Below are 20,428 nucleotides of genomic sequence, written 5' to 3' on the forward strand. Positions count from 1 at the left end.
CTCCGCCTCCCACGCGCTGGGGAAGAGTCGGGGGCGGGGGGACGGGGCAACTCCTCCGCCTTGCCATCGGCTGCCTGCTGACGCCGCCTTTGCTGGTTGAATGGTTCCGCGCCGTTGCCGAGGCGACGGGGCGCACTTCCCCCAAGAGGCGGGGCCGGCGCCACTGCCTATGCTGCGGAGGGGGCCGGGGCGGCGGCCCTGCCGAGATGATGGAGGGGGCGGGGCCGGCGTCACTGCCGTGGCGATGGAGAGGGCGGGAAAGGCGCCGTTGCCAGGGTGATGGAGGGGGCGGGGCCGGCGCCATTTCCGGGGTGACGGAGGGGGCGGCGCCGGCGCCAGCGCCAGCGCCATTGCCGGAGTGATGGAGGGGGCGGGGCCGCCGAGCTGTGAGCTGGGACAATGGCAGCGGCGGCGTGACAAAGCGGTCGCTCTGGAGACGGGGTCAGCGCCTGATCCACTTGGTTGCTGCGGAGACGATCGGGGTTTTTTCTTCAGGCGCCGCTTTCAACCTCATTGACCACCAGCATGGCAACGGGACCTCTGGTTGGTGCTATCGATCAGGGGACCAGCTCTTCTCGGTTCCTAGTGAGTACACCGCTCTTAAAAATCAATCCTTGTCAGCCCGGATGAACCAGGGGAGGCGATCAACCCTTCCTCCCACCTGCCATTGAGAAACTTATACAGGGTGACCCCAGAGAGGGTTTATCCCCGTCCAAATACGCACAAACCTAACCTTTCATTGACCGTCAGCTGCTCTAGCAGGGAGGCTGTGAGCTAAATCATTCCATATTGTAGACTATCAATTTCTCTGCTGTTGTAAGGAACATTGTAAGAAGTCTGACAACACCAGGTTTAAGTCCTTATTATTTATTTGGTAGTAAACTCACAAGCTTTTGAGGTTTCCCTCTTTGTCAGGTGAATGGAGAGTTCTGGCCTCAGACAGAGCATATGAAGCACAGACAGTTCAGAGATTACTGATTAGAATGCGAATCTTTACACCTAACCTGCTGTTCAAGTCTTAAAGTGGCTAACAATGTGAGTGGAAGGGGTGCTGATCACAGTTTAAAGAGATGTGTATTGTCTCCAGACAGTACAGTAAGTGAGGTTTTGCAAACCCAGGCAAGTCGTGGGGGTTACAGATAGTGCGACATGAACCCAAGATCCCTGTTGAGACCGTCCTCATGTGTGCGGAACTTGGCTATCAGTCTCTGCTCAGCGACTCTTCGCTGTCGTGTGTCGTGAAGATCGCCTTGGAGAATACTTACCCAAAGGTCAGGGGCCGAATGCCCGTGACCACTGAAGTGTTCGCCAACAGGAAGGGAACAGTCTTGTCTGGTGATTGTCGAGCGATGTTCATTCATCCGTTGTCGTAGCATCTGCATGGTCTCCCCAAGGTACCATGCTTCAGGACATCCTTTCTTGCAACGTTATTAAGTAGACAACGTTGGCCGAGTTGCAAGAGTATGTACTGTGTACCTGGTGGATGGTATTCTCACGTGTGATGATGTCGTCCGTGTCGATGATCCGGCATGCCTTGCAGAGGTTGTTGTGGCAGGGTTGTGTGGTATTGTGGTCACTGTTCTCCTGAAGGCTGGGTAGTTTGCTGCGAACAATGGTCTGTTTGAGGTTGTGCGGTTGTCTGAAGGCAAGAAGTGAGGGTGTGGGGATGGCCCTGGTGAGATGTTCGTCTTCATCAATGATATGTTGAAGACCCTGGAGAAGATGTCGTAGCTTCTCCGCTCCGGGGAAGTACAGGACAACGAATGGTACTCTGTCCACCGTGTCCCGTGTTTGTCTTCTGAGGAGTTCGGTACAGTTTTTCGCTGTGGCACATTGCAACTGTTGATCGATGAGTTGAGCGCCATATCCTGTTCTTATGAAGGCATCCTTCAGTGTCTGGAGGGGTCTGTCACAATCCTCCTCATCTGAGCAAATCCTGTGTATACGGAGGGCTTGTCCATACGGGATGGCTTCTTTAACGTGTTTAGGGTGGAAGCTGGAGAAGTAGAGCATTGTGAGATTGTGGGCTTGTGGTACAGTGAGGTGCTGAGGTGACCGTCCTTGCTGGACATGCGTGTGTCTAAGAATGCAACCGATTCTGGAGAATAGTCCATGGTGAGTCTGATGGTGGGGTGGAACTTGTTGATATCATCATATAGTTGTTTCTGTGATTGTTCACCATGAGTCTAAAGGAAGAAAATGTCATTGATGTATCTAGTGTATAGCATCAGTTGAAGAAGTCTTGTTCGAACCTGTGCATGAAGATGTTGGCAAATCGAGGTGCGAATTTGGTCCCCAAGGTTGTTCCATGTATCTGGATGAAAAACTGGTTTTTGAAGGTGAAGACATTGTGGTCCGATGCGCCACAGTGGAAAACCGCACCAACCTCCTCAGAAGACAAACACGGGACATGGTGGACAGAGTATCTTTCGTCGTCCAGTACTTCCCCGGAGCGGAGAAATTACGACATCTTCTCCAGAGTCCTCAACATATCATTGATGAAGACGAACATCTCACCAGAGCCATCCCCACACCCCCACTTCTTACCTTCAGACAACCGCACAACCTCAAACAGACCATTGTTCGCAGCAAACTACCCAGCCTTCAGGAGAACAGTGACCACAATACCACAGAACCCTGCCACAGCAACCTCTGCAAGACATGCCGGATCATCGACACGGATGACATCATCACACATGAGAATACCATCCACCAGGTACACGGTACATACTCTTGCAACTCAGCCAACGTTGCCTACCTAATACGTTGCAAGAAAGGATGTCCCAAAGCATGGTACATTGGGGGGGGACCACGCAGATGCTACGACAATGGATGAATGAACATCGCTCGACAATCACCAGGCAAGACTGTTCCCTTCCTGTTGGTGAACACTTCAGTGGTTACGGGCATTCGGCCTCTGACCTTCGGGTAAGCATTCTCCAAGGCGGTCTTCACGACACACGATAGCGCAGAGTCGCTGAGCAGAGACTGATAGCCAAGTTCCGCACACATGAGGACGGTCTCAAAAGGGATCTTGGGTTCATGTCGCACTATCTGTAACTCCCATGACTTACCTGGGTTTGCAAAACCTCACTTACTGTACACATCTCTTTAACCTGTGCTCAGTGCTCCTTCCACTCACATTGTTAGCCACTTTAAGACTTGAATAGCAGGTTAGGTGTAAAGATTCGCATTCTAATCGGTAATCTGTAAACTGTCTGTGCTGTTATATGCTCTGTCTGAGGCCAGAACTCTCCATTTACCTGACGAAGAGGGAAACCTCGAAAGCTTGTGAGTTTACTATCAAATAAATCGGTTGGACTTAAACCTGGTGTAGTCAGACTTCTTACTGCGTTTACCCCAGCCCAATGCCGGCATCCCCACATCGTAAGGAACATTCCTAGGAACCATAATAAGTCCTCCACATGTCCTTTATTTCTCCCAAAAGTGAAGCTACTCTGCAGGACTGCTCCAATTTCATTGCTGCTCCAACTCTGCAGGGCTCCCAATTGAAATGGATGTCCTGTCCCATCCTGGGTGCAAGACGCCCCACGTGTTCTGGGGAGAGATTATTTGTTGTATTTTGGCTGACATTATTAACACGCCTCTCTTGACAAGGGGCTGGGGTGGTTGTCATGTATTTTGTCGCTGTGGCATGTATGCAGAATAAGTGTTGCTGTGATTTTAATTAAAACCATTTGCCTGAACAGTAACAGATTTGATGAGCCAGAGGGCCAACAAGTACATCGTCAGCGATGAAAGCTGTGAAAGGTGCATGTTGTTGAGTGCTGATGTATTGAGAATTGTTCCCAGGACTTTCTGTCCCAGTGTGGCAAGACAATTGTTTATTGTGTGCACCATTATTTTCCACTGCGGTTGATGTTGCTTATCGTGTTAGAAACCTTTATTTCAACTTTAAAAGTTTTTTTTTATTTAACTAAACCTGCAAAGGGTTGCATACGTTCTGTAAAATCTGTGAAGTCTGCCAGAATCGGGACAGGAAGTCTCCCAAAACTGAAACATTTTACCATTTATTGAAGCAATTATACAGTCCCGAACTTCACCAGGTCTTTGTAAAATGTACAATCCTGGGCGTTTAGAAAATTTGGCTTCACTCAAAATGTAACCCCGAGGCTGAATTCAGGTCCCACTTTGACAATTAAGAATTTGAATTCAGTTTACAAATCTGGAATGAAAAGCTGCCATCACTAAAAGTGACCACAATGCTGTTGAATTGCAGTAAGAATTAGTTCACTAAAGCATTTGGAAAAGAAAACCTGTTCTCCTTACTCACTCTGACCTATATGATGTTGTACTGCTATCACGTATCATTACTTTCCGAAGTAGCCTAGCTGGGCACCCTGTTGAATTAGACTGAGGAAATAGGGATTCAAAGTAAAGGCTGGCTTGACATTGACGCTGCATTGGTCTTTATTGAATTGGATTTTCACCAAATCAAGATGACTCAGGAACCCTTTAAAACAGCAGCTAGGATCTGATTCTGGGATTTCGGATCCTATTTCCAGTCTTTTTAATTTTCAGGACTGTCTTCTGAGGATTTAGGTTGCAAGCCCGTACCCTGCACTGCCCACCTAGCTGACTGCATTCCGGAGAAAGTCATGCCCTAGTCCTCTGCAAATTCCATGCAGCCAGCCATATTTTCAGAGATGTCTATCATATTTTATGAGGGATCTTTTAAAAGTACTCCAGAAAGACTCCTCATGCCGTCCATGCCAAGTTATGCTCCTCCTCCTCCACTCGACTTGTACCCCCATAACCCCTTTTCAAAGCTCTGGCATTTCCATGCCCATTGATCCAATATACACTGTATTGAACCAATTAACAGTGTTCTGACAATAGGATGTGCTTTTAGAAAAAGCTTTAAAGGAATAGCCATTCATTCCTAACTTTGTGCTATGTTAGAAAAGTAATCTTACCATAAGACAATAAAACTGTCAATCTTGGAGATCCTTTGAAGTTTCAATAGCTGCAACTGCAAGAATTTGAAAGCTGTTAACCTTCTGTAAATTAACATTGTGAAATTGACAGCAGAGATCAGAGAACCAGGACTGTCAAAAACAAAGTTTCTCTAGTGCTTTCTCTTGGGTGTTTTTGTACTCTAATGGATTTTTGGGTTCTCAGTCAAGAATACATAATGAGGCTTGCTTGAGAATCTGCACCTGAGCCCCAGAGACAACATTGCATGATAGGTCTGTTCTCTTCTGTCAGTGCACAATGTTTCTATGCACAAGGTTAAGAGAGGTTGGCAGATGGAGTACAATGTTAGCAAGTGTGAGGTTATCCACTTTGGCAGGAATAATAGTAGGAGCGATTACTATTTAAAGGGCGAAAAGCTGCAGCATGCTACGGTGCAGAGGGACCTGGGGGTCCTTGTGCATGAGTTGCAAAAACCCAGTCTGCAGGTGCAGCAGGTGATCAAGAAGGCAAATGGGATGCTGGCCTTTATAGCGAGGGGGATAGAATATGAAAACAGGGAGGTCTTGCTGCAACTGTACAGGGCATTGGTGAGGCCGCAGCTGGAGTACTGTGTGCAGTTTTGGTTGCCGCACTTGCGCAAGGATATTTTGGCCTTGGAGGGAGTGCAGAGGAGGTTCACTAGGCTGATACTGGAGATGAGGGGGTTGGACTATGAAGAGAGACTAAATAGACTGGGTCTGTACTCGTTGGAGTTAAGAAGGATGAGGGGGGATCTTATAGAGACATCTAAGATAATGAAGGGGATGTATAGGGTAGGGGTAGAGAGATTCTTCCCGCTCAGAAAGGACAACAGGACTAGAGGGCACAGCCTCAAGATAAGGGGAGGGGGGGTGCAGTTTAGATCAGAGTTGAGGAGGAACTTCTTCACTCAAAGGGTGGTGAATCTCTGGAATTCTCTGCCTGTTGAAGTGGTGGAGGCTACCTCGCGAAATATATTTAAGACACGGGTAGATAGGTTTATGGAGAGAAAGCGGGAAAGTGGAACTGATCCACTTCAGATCAGCCATGATCTTATTGAATGGCGGGGCAGGCTCAAAGGGCCAGATGGCCTACTCCTGCTCCTACTTCTTATGTTCTTATGAGATCAAATGCTTGCAATTTCAGCTATTGAAATTATAAAGGTTCTGGACCTTTATTACCCTGTAGTATTTTCAGAAGGCGTTTGACAAGGTACCTCACAAGAGATTATTGCAGAAGGTAACGGGGCATGGAGTTGGGGGTAGGGTGTTAGCGTGGATAGAGGATTGGTTGTCAAATAGGAGGCAGAGAGTGGGGGTTAATGGGTGCTATTCGGATTGGCGATTGGTGACTAGTGGAGTGCCCCAGGGGTCGGTGCTGGGGCCTCAACTATTTACCATTTATATAGATGATCTGGAGGAGGGAACCGAGTGTATGGTGTCGAAATTTGCTGATGACACCAAGATTGGTGGAACGGCAAATTGCGCGGAGGGTGTGGAGAGTCTGCAGAAGGATCTAGATAGGCTGGGCGAATGGGCCAGGAACTGGCAAATGGAATTTAATGTTGGCAAGTGCGAGGTGGTCCACTTTGGTAGGAATAATGGTAGGAAGGACTATTACTTACGTGGCGAAAAACTGCAGCAGGCGACAGTGCAGAGGGACCTCGGGGTCCTTGTGCATGAGTCGCAAAAACCCAGCCTGCAGGTGCAGCAGGTGGTCAGGAAGGCGAATGGGATGCTGGCCTTCATAGCGAGGGAGATTGAATATAAAAGTAGGAAGGTCTTGCTGCAGCTGTATAGGGCATTGGTGAGGCCGCAGCTGGAGTACTGTGTGCAGTTTTGGTCGCCGTGCTTATGCAAGGATATTTTGGCCTTGGAGGGAGTGCAGAGGAGGTTTACTAGGCTGATACCGGAGTTGAGGGGGTTGAGCTATGAGGAGAGGCTGAATAAACTAGGCTTGTACTCGTTAGAGTTTAGAAGAATGAGGGGAGATCTCATTGAGACATATAAGATGATGAATGGGATGGATAGGATAGAGGTGGAGAGACTCTTCCCGCTCAGAAAGGACAGTAGGACTAGGGGGCACAGCCTTAAGATAAAGGGGGGTGCAGTTTAGAACGGAGTTGAGGAGGAACTTCTTCACTCAAAGGGTGGTGAATCTCTGGAATTCTCTGCCCGTTGAAGTGGTGGAGGCTGCCTCGCTAAATATTTTTAAGACGCGGGTTGATGGGTTTTTGATAAGCGAGGGGATTAAGGGTTATGGGGAGAGGGCGGGAATGTGGAACTGAGCCACGACAGATCAGCCATGATCTTATTGAATGGCGGGGCAGGCTCGAAGGGCTAGATGGCCTACTCCTGCTCCTATTTCTTATGTTCTTATGTTCTAAAAAGGAGATTTTTTTCAACTGTATGGAGAGCTATGAATGACTTTTATGAAGCTTTTTTTGCACATCCTATTGTCATTATAGGGTTCACTGACCCCAAGTGCACCGATGCGCATGGAAGTCCCTAAGCTTGGCATGGAGGGCATGAGGGGCCATGGGAGTGGGATGGTGATGAGCATAGCTTGACTTGAACAATCAAAGCATATAGGCGGAAGAGCATATTTTAGCGTGAGAGGTTGGTAGGGGAATGAGGTGTAATGGATGGAACAGGAGGAGTGTGTAGGGGAATGAGGACTGTATCTGTTTTTATTTTATCTTAAACGAAGCCCTAAGTCACTGAAATGGGCCATTTAAACAGCCTGCCTCGGCACCCTGTAAGCCCTGTGGTTATCTCTGACCTTTTCCCTGGGTTAGTTAACCCAACTGTAGCCTCACGCCTGCCCCTCTCCCACAATGGAAACCCCATCCTTGTAGCCGTATTCCCCTGTGGAACTTTCCCAACTCCTCCTACCTTCATCCAGGATGAAAATCCAGGCTGTTGTCTTCTAGTTCTTCAATGTCATTTTAGCCTGACGTTTAAATCCATTCATGACCTTGCCTCGTAATTGTCTTTGTAATGTCCTCCAGCTCACAAACCTTCCCCGTCCTCACAAACTTTCCCAACCCTTACCACAATAAATGCTTGCTTCTCCTGACTTTGGCTATGAGCCTCACTCTCTTTATCCTACCATTCAGCACTCTGTAGGCCTCACGTTGTGGAATTCCGTAGTGTCTTGATATTTTTTCCTGGGATAGAAATGGCATTGGGTAAATGCGGCTGTTTGCACTGGAGTCCAAGAATAAGCACAAGTGAACAACAGGCTGAAAGAGAAAGCAACAAACCAAAAAAATTATTTTGCAGAAAAAGTAGTGGGGGACGTGACTAAAAAAAAAATGAAGGATCATAGAGGAGCCAGATACAGGCACAATTAGAATCACTGGGGGCTTAAGAACTGATGGGGGGATGCAGAGGGGGAGTGGCGGAGGTGCAGGGGAGGAGAGGTGAAAGGGCAGATTCACTGGGACACAAAAATATTGTACAAAAGGGAACTTGAACACAGATTGTAATTGCAGTGTATTGTTTTATGATGCCAATATTAGTAGATGGAGTGCATCTTTATCAGGTATGTGTGTAGTTTACCTAATTATCAGGTTTTAGTGGGGGCATGGGGAAGATAGCACCATAAAGATTAAACGATATTGGAATGAATCACAGATAATCATACATTAATTGTAAAGCTTGAAACAAGGAAGCCATAAGTTTTAAGAAGGAAGCAGTGCCTTTGTATACAGGATTTCAATATTTTGTCAAATCATAGATTCCCTACAGTACAAAAGGAGGCCATTCGGTCCATCGAGTCTGCACCGACCACAATCCCACCCAGGCACTACCCGCATATATTTTACCTACTAATCCCTCTAACCTACACTTCTCAGGACACTAAGGGGCAATTTTAGCACGGCCAATCAACCTAACCCGCACATTTTTGGACTGTGGGAGGAAACCGGAGCACCTGGAGGAAACCCACGCAGACACGAGGAGAATGTGCAAACTCCACACAGACAGTGACCCGAGCCGGGAATCGAACCCAGGTCTCTGGAGCTGTGCAGCAGCAGTGCTAACCACTGTGTTACTGTGCCGCCCATGTCGATAATGTTATGGAGCAACGTCAGCAAAAGTTTCAAATGGGTTCATAGTACATTTGCTGATGGTTAGTGTGAGCCAGCAGGAAACTGGCACCATTGCATTCCATTTCAGAGCTGTGCAACAGATTTCAATATTTCTTGTAATGAACTTGATCACTTAAAATACTAGGTTTTTTTCCCATTTTTTTTTACCTGTGTTTCTTTGAGCTTTTATTGTCATTCAAAAATATGTTTTAGCATCACTGTTATCCTCGGGGAGGATTAGTGCATATCTCGTAACAGTACATCACACATGGTCCAGGTGCAGTTCAGTGGGACTAGGCAGAAAAATGGTTCGGCACAGCCACGAAGGGCCAAAAGGCCTGTTTCTGTGCTGTAATGTTCTATGGTTCTATGAAGCAAAACATTTGGCTTGTGCAGCTACAGTTTAAAATAATTATAGAAAAAGACAAAGTACAATCAAGTGTAAAAATACTCAACAGAAGAAGGTCTAACTTCATTGAAAGCTAGAACTTCCTGGATGGCGAAAGTTATGAAGGTTAAAATCAAACATTAAAATCAAGGCTGACAGTCCAATGCAGTACTGAGGGAGTAAGTACTGCACTGACAGAGGTGCTGTCTTTCACATCCTATATTAAACCAAGGCCCCCTCTGCCCACTCTGAATGTTAAAGATCTTGTGACACTATTTTGAAGAAGATTAGATGTTTGGGACAATATTTATTTCTCATTTAAATTAAAAAGATTATCATGTCATTATGACATTGCTGATTGTGGGAGCTTGCAGATTGGCAGCTGCGTTTCCTTCACGACAGTAGTGACTGCACTTCAAAAATACTTCATTAGCCGTTCTGATCATCATGAAAATTGTTATACAAGTGTAAATTTTCTTTCTTTTCCGAAGAGACTGGGAAAGGTTTATGACAATTGTAATAGTGGAGAGCCAAGCTAAATGTTAAAAAGTACAGAGAGAGCCTAAAGAAGGTAATAAGAGAAGCAAAGAGGGAGCCCAAGAATAGATTAGCTGCTAGTATACTTTTTGAAACAGGTAAGTAGTGAAAAGGGAAGTCAAAGAAGTGATTAGGGGCCAAAATGAGATCTTATGGAGGCAGAGGTCATAGTTGAGGTGTACTAACTTAGTACTCTAGATCTGTCATCAAAAGAGAAAAGGCTTCTGCCACTCTAGCATTAATAATAATTAGTAATGATACTGGCTAAGATAGAAATAGATAAAGAAGAAGTGCTTAAAAAGGTTGGCAATCTGTAAAGTAAGAAAGTTACCGAATCCAGATGGGATGCATTCTAGGTTATCAAAAGAAGGAAAGGTGGAAATTGTGGGGATTCTAGATGCAATCTTCAAGTCACCTTGGAGTTGTTGCTAAAGAACTGCAGGATTGCAAACATTAAACTTCTGTTTAAAATAAAGTAGAGGGATAAACTTGGTAGCGTAATATGCTACTAATTTTTTTTTAGCAAGATCGTGCACATGCTGTAACTTATGGAGATAGCTTGGGAGCAACCTGTGTGGTATTTTCATAATTATTGCGGAGTCGCACGCACATGCAACTTAGGCCAGCAATGTTTCACCTAAAAGTTTAATCAGCAATTAATCTACATAAGTCAGTACTCATTTGTTGAAACTAAATCACGTTTGACTAAATTCTTTGAAGAGGTAGAGATTGGGCATGAGGAAACTCTATTGATTAGATTAAATTTTTTTGAAGAGGTGGGGAGGGTGTACCAGGATAACTGCGTTGACTTTCACATGAGATACATGAAAAAATGTTTTTTCGGCCAAATGTTGTTACGTTGACTTGTACACAAAATCGAATTTTCGACAAAATCAGCTTTTACGTGATCACATAAAATACCTGAAACTCAAAAATATAGTAAACGTTGAAGCAGATAGTAGTCAGCAAGAGCTGTGAAGACTCCTTCAGTGGCAGTTAATTAGGCAGACATATGGCAGGTGAAAATTAATACACAAGTGTGATATGGTACATTTTGGTAATAAAAATAAGAAAAGGCAATATAAACAAAGACATAGGGTCTTGTGATGGACACAAATCTCTGAAGGTGGCAGGACAAGTTAAGAAGGACGATTAAAAGCATATCGATTTCTTGTTTTTATTACTAGTGGAATAAAGTATAGCAAACATTTATAAAACACTGGTTTGGTCCCAGCTGCAGTATTATGTTGAATTCTGAACACCACATTTGAAGAAGAATGTCAAGACTTTAGAGAGAGTGCAATTTGTGGTACAAAATGGTACTTGGATGAAGGATCTCAGTTAGGTAGAGAGGCTGGGGAAACTCGGTGTGCTGTCCTTTAGGACAGAGAGGTAAGAGGAGGTTTGATGGAGCTGTTTAAAATCATAATTTTTTTTAGGAAAAACTATTTGTTTACAGTTGCAGATGGTCAGTAGCCAAAATATTAAGAACCACCCCTGTATTGGAAGCTAGCATGGTGATTGGAAAATCAGATAGTGTTACAGTTTTATGAAAGAAAATTGTGTTTGGTAAATGTTAAAATTATTCTAGCAGATTAGTTGAGTGGCACAGTATATTTGGATGTTCGGAGGGTGCAGTGGATAATAAAAGCAAAATACTGCAGATGCTGGAATTTTCCACATATCCATCCTTGGCCTATTGCAACGTTCCAGTGAAAGCCCAACTCAAACTGGAGAAACAGCACCTCATCTCCTGAATAGGCTCCGCGTTTGAACGTTGAGTTGAACAATTTCAGAGCATGAATTCACTTCTCCAGCTCCACTCCAGTTTCATTTCTTTTATTATATTTCTCTTTATTATTAATCCATTTTTATTACTTATTTTTGATAGTAATTTCTTCCATCATTTCATTTGTCCACTTCTAAATCTTAGTAGAAATAAACATCATAGTCTGAGGATCAGAGATTGGCCATTTAGGACTGAAAAGTCATGCAGTTTCTTACTTGTGCATATTGAAGCTCTGAATTTCTATGCTTGGCATCGACTAGGTTGAAGGAATACCACTTAATTTCGACCTCCTCCACAAAATTCAATCCCTCCACCCCCAATGGCACCTGTGTATCCCATCTACAAGCTGTGCTATAGGAACTGACCAAGATTCCTAAGGCAGCACCTTCCAAACTAATGACCACTACTATCTAGAAGGACAAGAGCAGCTGACACCTGAGAACACCATCACCTGGACATTCCCTCCAAGTCACTCACCATCCTGATTGGAAATATATTAGCATTTCTTCACTGTCGCTGGGTCAGAATCCTGGAATTCTAATAGCACAGTGGGTGTACCTATACCTCTGAGATTGCAGCAGCTTAAGAAGGCAGCTCATCCCTACCTTCTTGAGGGCAACTAGAGATGAGCAATAAATGGTTGTCTAGCCAGTGATAACCACATCCTGCTAAAAAAAAATGGAATTGATGTGAAAATTCATCTGTGGTTTTATTGGATAGTGGAGCAGTATTCCCCTGTACCTAATACTTACAAATTAACATGAATAGTAAAAGAGCCAGAGATGACAAACAAAACATTCTTTAAACACAGTAAGTTGCTGTATTCTGGAAAGCACTGTCTGAAAGAGTTGTTAAAACAAACTTCATAATAACATTTGCCAAAATATTCATTGTGGAGTCTGTTTGGTAGTGGGCATGGATGTGGGAACAATTTCCGTGTGTGTTGGCGGGAGAGGCGGTGGGCGGAGGGTGTGTGTGGGTGGACATGGGGTGGGTGGCAGATAGCTGACCATGAACAGCTCACCTAAGTATGCATCACGAGGAGCCCATCAGTCTTTGAGGGGGAGGCAGACAGGAAGTTGTCATCCCTGCCATTACCTCATAGGGTTGACCTCCAAGTCACTCACCATCCTGATTGGATTTCAAGGGCACCTGGATCACCTGCACTATCCCTTCTTTTCATCCTTGGTCATCCTCCACACAACTTGTCCTACCATGACCTGGTCAGAAGCATAGGCTGGCATTTACTGACACACTTCACAGAGGATAATGCAGTGTCAACTCACCATTTATCATGGAAGAAGTATCTCTCTCAGTGCATGCCACTCATGTGCAGTCATAAAAGTGAGCATTCTAATTCTCACTGGCAGGGTACTTCATTTGGATTGGGGAACCTAATTCTGGTGGGCTGCTCTTCTAATGAGTATGCATAACATACTAATACATTTTCGTCAGGAAGCTCAATCTGCCTTTAAATTCCCAAGAACACAATTGCTGAAGTCCATCTCACCACCAGGAAACCTGTTTTTGATTTCACATTAGCTTATGGTCCCCTGCCTGCCAAGCAGGCAAGATTGGGAAATTCCATTCAGTTTTACAATTATCATGGAGACCAATAGCTTTTTAAAAGAAATCCATTCTTCCAGTTAGTAGCTGAAAGAATGACTCAACACAATTTTCCTTTTTAATACTTTTACTGTGACAAGCAAACTACGAGCAGTATTGTCTAAACATTGTGTGGGAAACTGATTCTTTTAAACTACCAAACAACTTCCTTCATTTACTTTATTAGAACCAAAAATATATTTTACATTGCCCCTTAGGTAGACATTCAGTTCTCCCCAAAGTGACTCTTGGCTTCTGTGTTCTTTTCTTTTCCAACCTGGTAACCTTTAACCTCAGAACTGTCTTTCATGTTGAGGTGTTTCCCTGTAGATTTTCCTGCTAGCACAGGACGCTCTCACTCCAGGATCCTGCAAGATTGTCTAAATCCACGAGTTTTCAGGGATATGTTAGAAACCCTTCCATCCTCAAAGCTAATTTCCATGGCAGCGTGAATCACATGGGCTTTCTATCCAGGTAGTTACTGATAAGCTATTCTTTAGGTATGTTGCATGTGTCTTTATTATAGAGAACACAAGTAACATCTAGAAATAGCTGTAAATTGGGAAGTGAAAGGGCGAGAGGAACTCTCGAAAGTTATAATCACCAGGGAAATTACAATCCCAGGGATGTATTATTGGAAAAATTGTTGGAGCTCTGAACTTACAAATCCCCTGGTCTGGATGGACTTCACTATAACGTCTTGAAAGATGTGGCTGTTGAGATAGTTGGTGCATTGGTTTTAATTTTCCAAAATTCCTTAGATTCTACAAAGGTGCCATCAGATTGGAAGAAAACAAAGTAACTCTTTTGGTTAAAAAGGGAAAAGATTCAGGAAACTACAGGCCAGTTAGGCTAATATCTGTCATAGGGAAAATGTTAGTAGCCATTATTAAAGATGTTATAGCATGGCATTTGGAAGAATTCAAGGCAATTAGGCAGAGTCAATATGGTTTTGTGGAAGGAAATCATATTTAACCAATTTATTAGTGTTCTTTGAAGGAGTCATATTTGCTGTGGATAAAGGGGAAAATGGGATGTGTTGTACTTAAATTCCCAGAAGGCATTTTGTAAGGTGCCACATCAAAGCTTATTGCGTAAAATAAAAGCTCACGATGTAACAATAATATTTTGGCACAGGTGGAAGACTGGCTAACTAACAGGAACAGAGTTGGCATAAATGGGTCTTTTTCTGTTGGGCAGGATGTGCCATAGGGACCAGTGTTGGGGCCATGACCTTTTAGAAAACAGATGACAGTGATAGGGAGCAAAGTAAATTATGAAGAGCACATAAGCAGGCTACAATAGGACATAGATAAGTTAAGTGAGTGGGCAAAAATTTGTGTAATGTGGACAAATGAAAATAGTCTATTATGGCAGGAAACAAAGCTTCTTATCTAAATGGTGAGAGATTGCAAAATTCTGAGGTGCAGAGGGATCTGGATGTCCTAGTTCAGGATTCACAAAAGGTGCAAGTACAACAAGTAATTCAGAAAGTTAATAGAATATTATAAGTTGGTGTGAGGGGAATTGATTGAAAAAGCAGGGAGGTTGTACAAGGCATTAGTGAGACCACATAGTCATAGTGTCATAAAGCAATAGAGCATGGAAACGGGCCCGTCAGCCCAACTAGTCCACGCCGACCGTGGTGTCCTCCCAGCTAGTCCCAATTGCCCATGTTTGGTCCATAGTCCTTTAATCCTTTCCCATCCATGTACTTATCCAAATGTTTTTTCAATGTTACTATTGAACCTGCCTCAACATCTGGAATACTGTATTGTGTACAGTATCAGTCTTCTTATTTCAGGAAAGTGGTAAATGTGTTAGAAGCAGTTCAGAGAAGATTTACTAGCTAATACCAGGAATGGAAGGAAGATGCAATATGTTCACAATTGGAGGCAATGGCAATAACTTCTGTGTTTACAAAGTGATAGCTAGTCTCCAACATCTTGGGAAGGTGTTCAGAATGTCAGTTGGTAAGCCGTTATGCTTTAAACTGCCCACTTATTTCCAAGATGGAATAAAATTTGGGTCTTATGAGGAAAGATTGGAGAGGTTATATTAGTATCCACTAGAATTTAGAAGAGTAAGATCAGAACCTTTACAATCCTCTGAGGTGTTGTCAGTGTGGATGTGGAGAGGGTGTTTCTCTTGTATGAGAATCTAGAACAAGTGGTCACTGTTTAAAAATAAGGGATAGCTCATTTTAAGACGGTGAAGATTTCTTTTCTCTGAAGGTCGTGAGTCTCGAACTCTCTTCCTCAGAACACAGTGGAAGCAGAGTCATTGAATATCTATAAGGCCAAGCTAGTTAGATTCTTAATTAACAAGGGGCTCATAGAATCTGTAGTACTGAAGGAGGCAATTTGGCCCATTGAGCCTGCACCAATAACAATCCCACCCAGGTCCTATCCCTGTAACTCCATATATTCACTCTCCAAATTCCCTTGGCATTAACTGGCAATTTAGCATGGCCAACCAACCTAACCCACACATCTTTGGACTGTGGGAGGAAACCCACACAGGCACTGGCAGAATGTCTGTGTGGAGCTTGCACAGCCGTCTGAGGTTGAAATTGAACCCGGGTACTTGGCACTGTGAGGCAGGAGTGCTAACTACGGTGCCGCCCAACAAAAGGTTACTGGGGGCTGGCAGGAATGTGAAATTGGACTGCAATTTCAATCAGCCATGATATTATTGAATGGTGAAGCAGGCTTGAAGGGCTGAATGGCCTAATTCGTATTTTCATATAAGACCCAAATTCTATTCCGTCTTGGAAGTAAGTGGGCAGTTTAAATCTTAACGGCTTACAACCTGACGTTCTAAACACCTTCCCAAGATGTTGGAGACGAGCTATCGCTTTGTAAACACAGAAGTTATTGCCATTGCCTCCAATTGTGAACATATTGCATCTTCCTTCCAACAAAACAGCCAGGCCCTCACTTTAACCTTTAACAGCCACAGCAACCCGGCCTGTTGTTAAGGAGACGTCAAGAAAGGTCAGATGGTTCTCATTTTTATCCTAAAGACCAAGGGTGAAATTTACCGAATTTCCTTTGTCCAAGTATCAACTCGGATGGGAAAAGGAGAGGGTAGCCAGTTGACTGCACTGCTTTCTCCTTTGTATTTTTAATCATTTGACTAAAACAAATCCAAGGAATGGGTCCCTCGACATCATATTAGCAATCAGAATCTGTCCCGCTAGCAACCTTGGCTCTTAAAAGATTGCCACCTCCCCCAGGTTCATCTCGTGGGGAACCTGTTGTGATTTGTGTCAACTAACGTGAATGGACAATTTAGTGTCAGGGGTGGGGTGGGATGTGGGTGGGCGGTGGTGGCTATCAGGCATAAATCCTGATGTGCATAGTTAAATAGGTGCAAATATGGATCTTACCTTTTAAAGTCAGGATTTTCGTTACGTCAGTGACAGGGCAATTGAGTGGAGAAATCCCGCTGGCATAACAGCTTTTTGAGGACTCCTGTTTGAGTTACTACCACCATTTCCATGTCCCAGAAATGAGGAAGGAAAACCCCGACTTTTCATAGTCCTGGAATATAAAGATCTTATAAATCTCATATTTGTAACAATAGTCAGAAGAAAATGGAATTAAATAAATATAGGACCAAGAGTAAAAAGCAGGGAAATGGGATTAATTAGAAAGCTCCACCAATGAGCTGACGAATGCACAGTGAGTCAAAAGGCTGCCTTTTGTGCTATCCCATTCTATAATTCAGTGACACCTCCCTCTGTTTATTAACATCGCTTTAACAATGAACATCTTCATGTAAAAGGGATTTAAATATTTCTTTAGGCAACTCTGATGTACAAAAATCTCAATAAGTGAGATCATGGGTGCGATATTCAGGATTTATTTGCTGCTAAATCTCATAAGAGGACCATAATGGGACCTCCTCCCCACCCCCTGCCCCAGCAATATAATCACTTAAGGTATAAGAACATAAGAAATAGGAGCAGGAGTAGACCATCTAGCCCCTCGAGCCTGCCCCGCCGTTCAATAAGATCATGGCTGATCAGATAGTGGTTCAGTTCCACTTACCCGCCTGCTCTCTATAACCCTTAATTCTCTTATTGGTCAAAAATCTACTTACCTTTGACTTAAACACATTTAACGAGGTAGCCTCCACTGCTTCAAAGGGCAGAGAATTCCAAAGATTCACTACCCTCTGGGAGAAGAAATTGCTCCTCAACTCTGTTCTAAATTGACTCTGCCCTCTAGTTCATGTTTCCATTCTAATCTCTCTGTTTCTACCCTGTCTAGCCCCTTCATTATCTTATATGTCTTTATAAGATCTCCCCTCAGCCTTCTAAAGTCCAATGAGTACAGGTCCAGTCTACTCAATCTCTCCTCATAAGCTAACCTCCTCATCTCCTGAATCAACCTGGTGAACCTTCTCTGCATTCCCTCCAAAGCTAATATATCGTTTCTCAAATAAGGGGATCAAAATTGCACACAGTACTCTAGGTGCAGCCTCACCAGTACCTTGTACAATTGCAGCAAGATCTCCCTGCTTTTATACTCCATCCCTCTCGCGATAAAGGCCAACGTTCCATTTGCCTTCTTGATCACCTGCTGCACCTGCAAACTGAGTTTTTGTGATTCATGCACACGGACCCCCAGGTCCCTCTGCACAGTAGCATGTTGTAATTTTTCACCATTTAAATAATAGTCCATTTTACTATTATTCCTTCCAAAATGGATAATCTCACACTTGCCAATATTATACTCCATCTGCCAGATCCTTGCCCACTCACTCAGCCTATCCAAATCTCTCTGCAGACTTTCTGTGTCCTCCACGTATGAACCTGATTTGCATGAAATTAACTTGATTTTAATATCATTATACAGCTTAACCCTGTTGCTTCCAGGAGTGTTGAATGCTCCAGTGTGATGTCACACTGGCGGGGATGCTGTAAATTTTGTAAAATGAAAACCAATTGTGATGACTAATGCTGGAAGCATAAAGGTAAAGATAGCCCCATGGTGGTGAGGTATGTGTCCGCTGCATCCTGTCAATGGCAGGTTGGCAGTGTGAGGTTGTCTATGCCGAGATGGGGCTCCTGTATAGCCCTATTGAGGAGGTAATGTATGGGATGTGCCCGATGAATGATGCAGGGAAGAGGGCATGTGCGTGCTTTGGGGAATGGAAATGCCCTGATGTCACTGGACATGGGGGCCGTGGCAGGTCACCCTGCTGCTTGCCTGGCCGAAGATGAAGATGCCCTGCTCTTTCAGTGGTTGGGAGGGTTGTTCGTCACCCAATGTTTATGGGGGTAAGGGGAGGAAGAGTTGTTACTTTGAGATTGGGGTGCCTTGATCTCTGAATCCCAGCTTAGCCAGTGTAATATATCAGCCATTCTTTCAGTTCTTTTCAGTGAATTATTCTGAAATATGGATGCTTTTATATTAAGGCCCTACGTAATTTGTAATCCACCCATTTCAGTCAGATTCTGGGATGTGCAAGGCAGTAGGATAATCCACTTGCAAAATCCTAGCCGTGGTGTTGGACATTTGAGTTAATGATCTCTAGTGAATGCCAACTGGATAAATATCAAAGTTGGTATTATGTAATTGAAGGAAAGTTGGCGTGAAATTAGTTTTGCTGTTACAAGTTAACATTTTCATTTATACTGCTGAATCTCCAAGTATTGTGAAGCAAATACGCTATTGCTACATGAGGATAAGGATGTTAATGATGCATTTGGAATAGTCATTCATTAACATCTGAAATGGACTTCCACCTTGTTGCCGGGTAATGTGTGGTGTGTGTTTGTGTATGTGTTGTGTAGTGTGAGAGGGGAGCTGAGGGATTGGGTTGAGCAGGGGGAGTGGCAGTGGTGTGGGCCTCTCCTGTCACAGACGGGAGTCCTGTTCCACTGGAATGTATATCAAATCAAAGAGTCTGGGGTAAAGGTCGTCGTTGGTTGGAGGAAACCCTTTGTTACCTGGTGGTGTGCCTTCCATTTTACTATGTTGTTTTCAGGAGTCCTAATACAGACAGCAACGACAGTTGTCACAAATACATCCATTGTTTATAAAAACGCAAACTTTTAGGTGATAACACAACAATTAGTGTTTCTAGACTTTTACCAGATTATGCTTTGTGGTTTTTCTGTATACTTCCTCTGTGCACACAAGATAAGGAGCAGAATAGAATGTGGGCTGCTTGTACTAACTGGAAGGGCTATGCTAGTCTGAAGTTGGATAACCATGTGTGCCTGTACAGGAGAGGAAATTAAGGAGTGTTTTCTTCAAATGTTCAGCTCCCACCAGAGTAGAGATTGACACTTTAGCTCAACAGTGAGGATATGCCACATTGGGCCAGATTTTACCATTCTGCTAAGTGCCGGATCTGGACGTAAAACGGATCCAAGCGCGGAATCCTTGTTCTAGCGCTCCCATGCGCTTTTTGACAGCTCTGATCCGGTCCGCACTGTGGGGTGGCGCTTAGCGCTGCCAGAACGATCAGAGCTCTGAACTGTGCATGCGCAGTTTGAAACAAACTGAAACAGCACGCCTGGGCGCAAAAGACAAAACAGAGAGAGCCGTGGGGGGAGAGAGAGAGAGATTGGGGGAGGATGAGGTAGCTCCCTGGCACACCACCTCCCCCCTCGGCAGGCCTCCCCTTGGCAAAGCACACCCCCAACCTACTACCTGGATTGCTACTCTCCCTCCACCATCCTTCTGACCTGCACTTGTTGATGTGGAGATGTCGGCATTGGACTGGGGTAAACACAGTAAGAAGCCTCACAACACACTTTAACCTGGTGTTGTGAGACTACTTACTGCACTCATTGGAGAGCCTGCAGCACCTTCGTGGCCTGCTGGCATCTGCCGGAAAGGGGAACGGGCTCAGATCGGTCTCTGGTTGGGGGGTGGGGGAGGGGGGGTTGGTGGTGGAGGGTGGAAAGAGGATGGACTTGGGAGAATCTCCACCAGCCAGAGATCCATTTGAGCCCACCCCCTCCCCAACCAGAGATCCATCTGAGCCTGACCCCCTTCCAGCAGAAGGCCAGGAAGGTGCTGCAGGCTGTCCATCGAGT

General features: G+C 44.4%; 1 protein-coding gene across 1 annotated transcript in view; it reads left to right on the forward strand.

Moving 5' to 3' along the window:
* The first annotated feature begins 382 nt into the window (after positions 1 to 382).
* The window catches only part of LOC145353298 (glycerol kinase), a 95,881-nt gene continuing 75,835 nt past the window's right edge, over positions 383 to 20,428 (forward strand). The window contains exon 1 of the mRNA XM_080203920.1: positions 383 to 585. Within this exon, the coding sequence (XP_080060046.1) occupies positions 526 to 585 (60 nt within the window). The 5' untranslated portion in view covers positions 383 to 525. The remainder of the gene's footprint in view (positions 586 to 20,428) is intronic.

Source organism: Carcharhinus amblyrhynchos, chromosome 15, assembly GCF_965287045.1.
Source record: "Carcharhinus amblyrhynchos chromosome 15, sCarAmb.v2.hapA, whole genome shotgun sequence".
Lineage (NCBI taxonomy): Eukaryota > Metazoa > Chordata > Chondrichthyes > Carcharhiniformes > Carcharhinidae > Carcharhinus > Carcharhinus amblyrhynchos.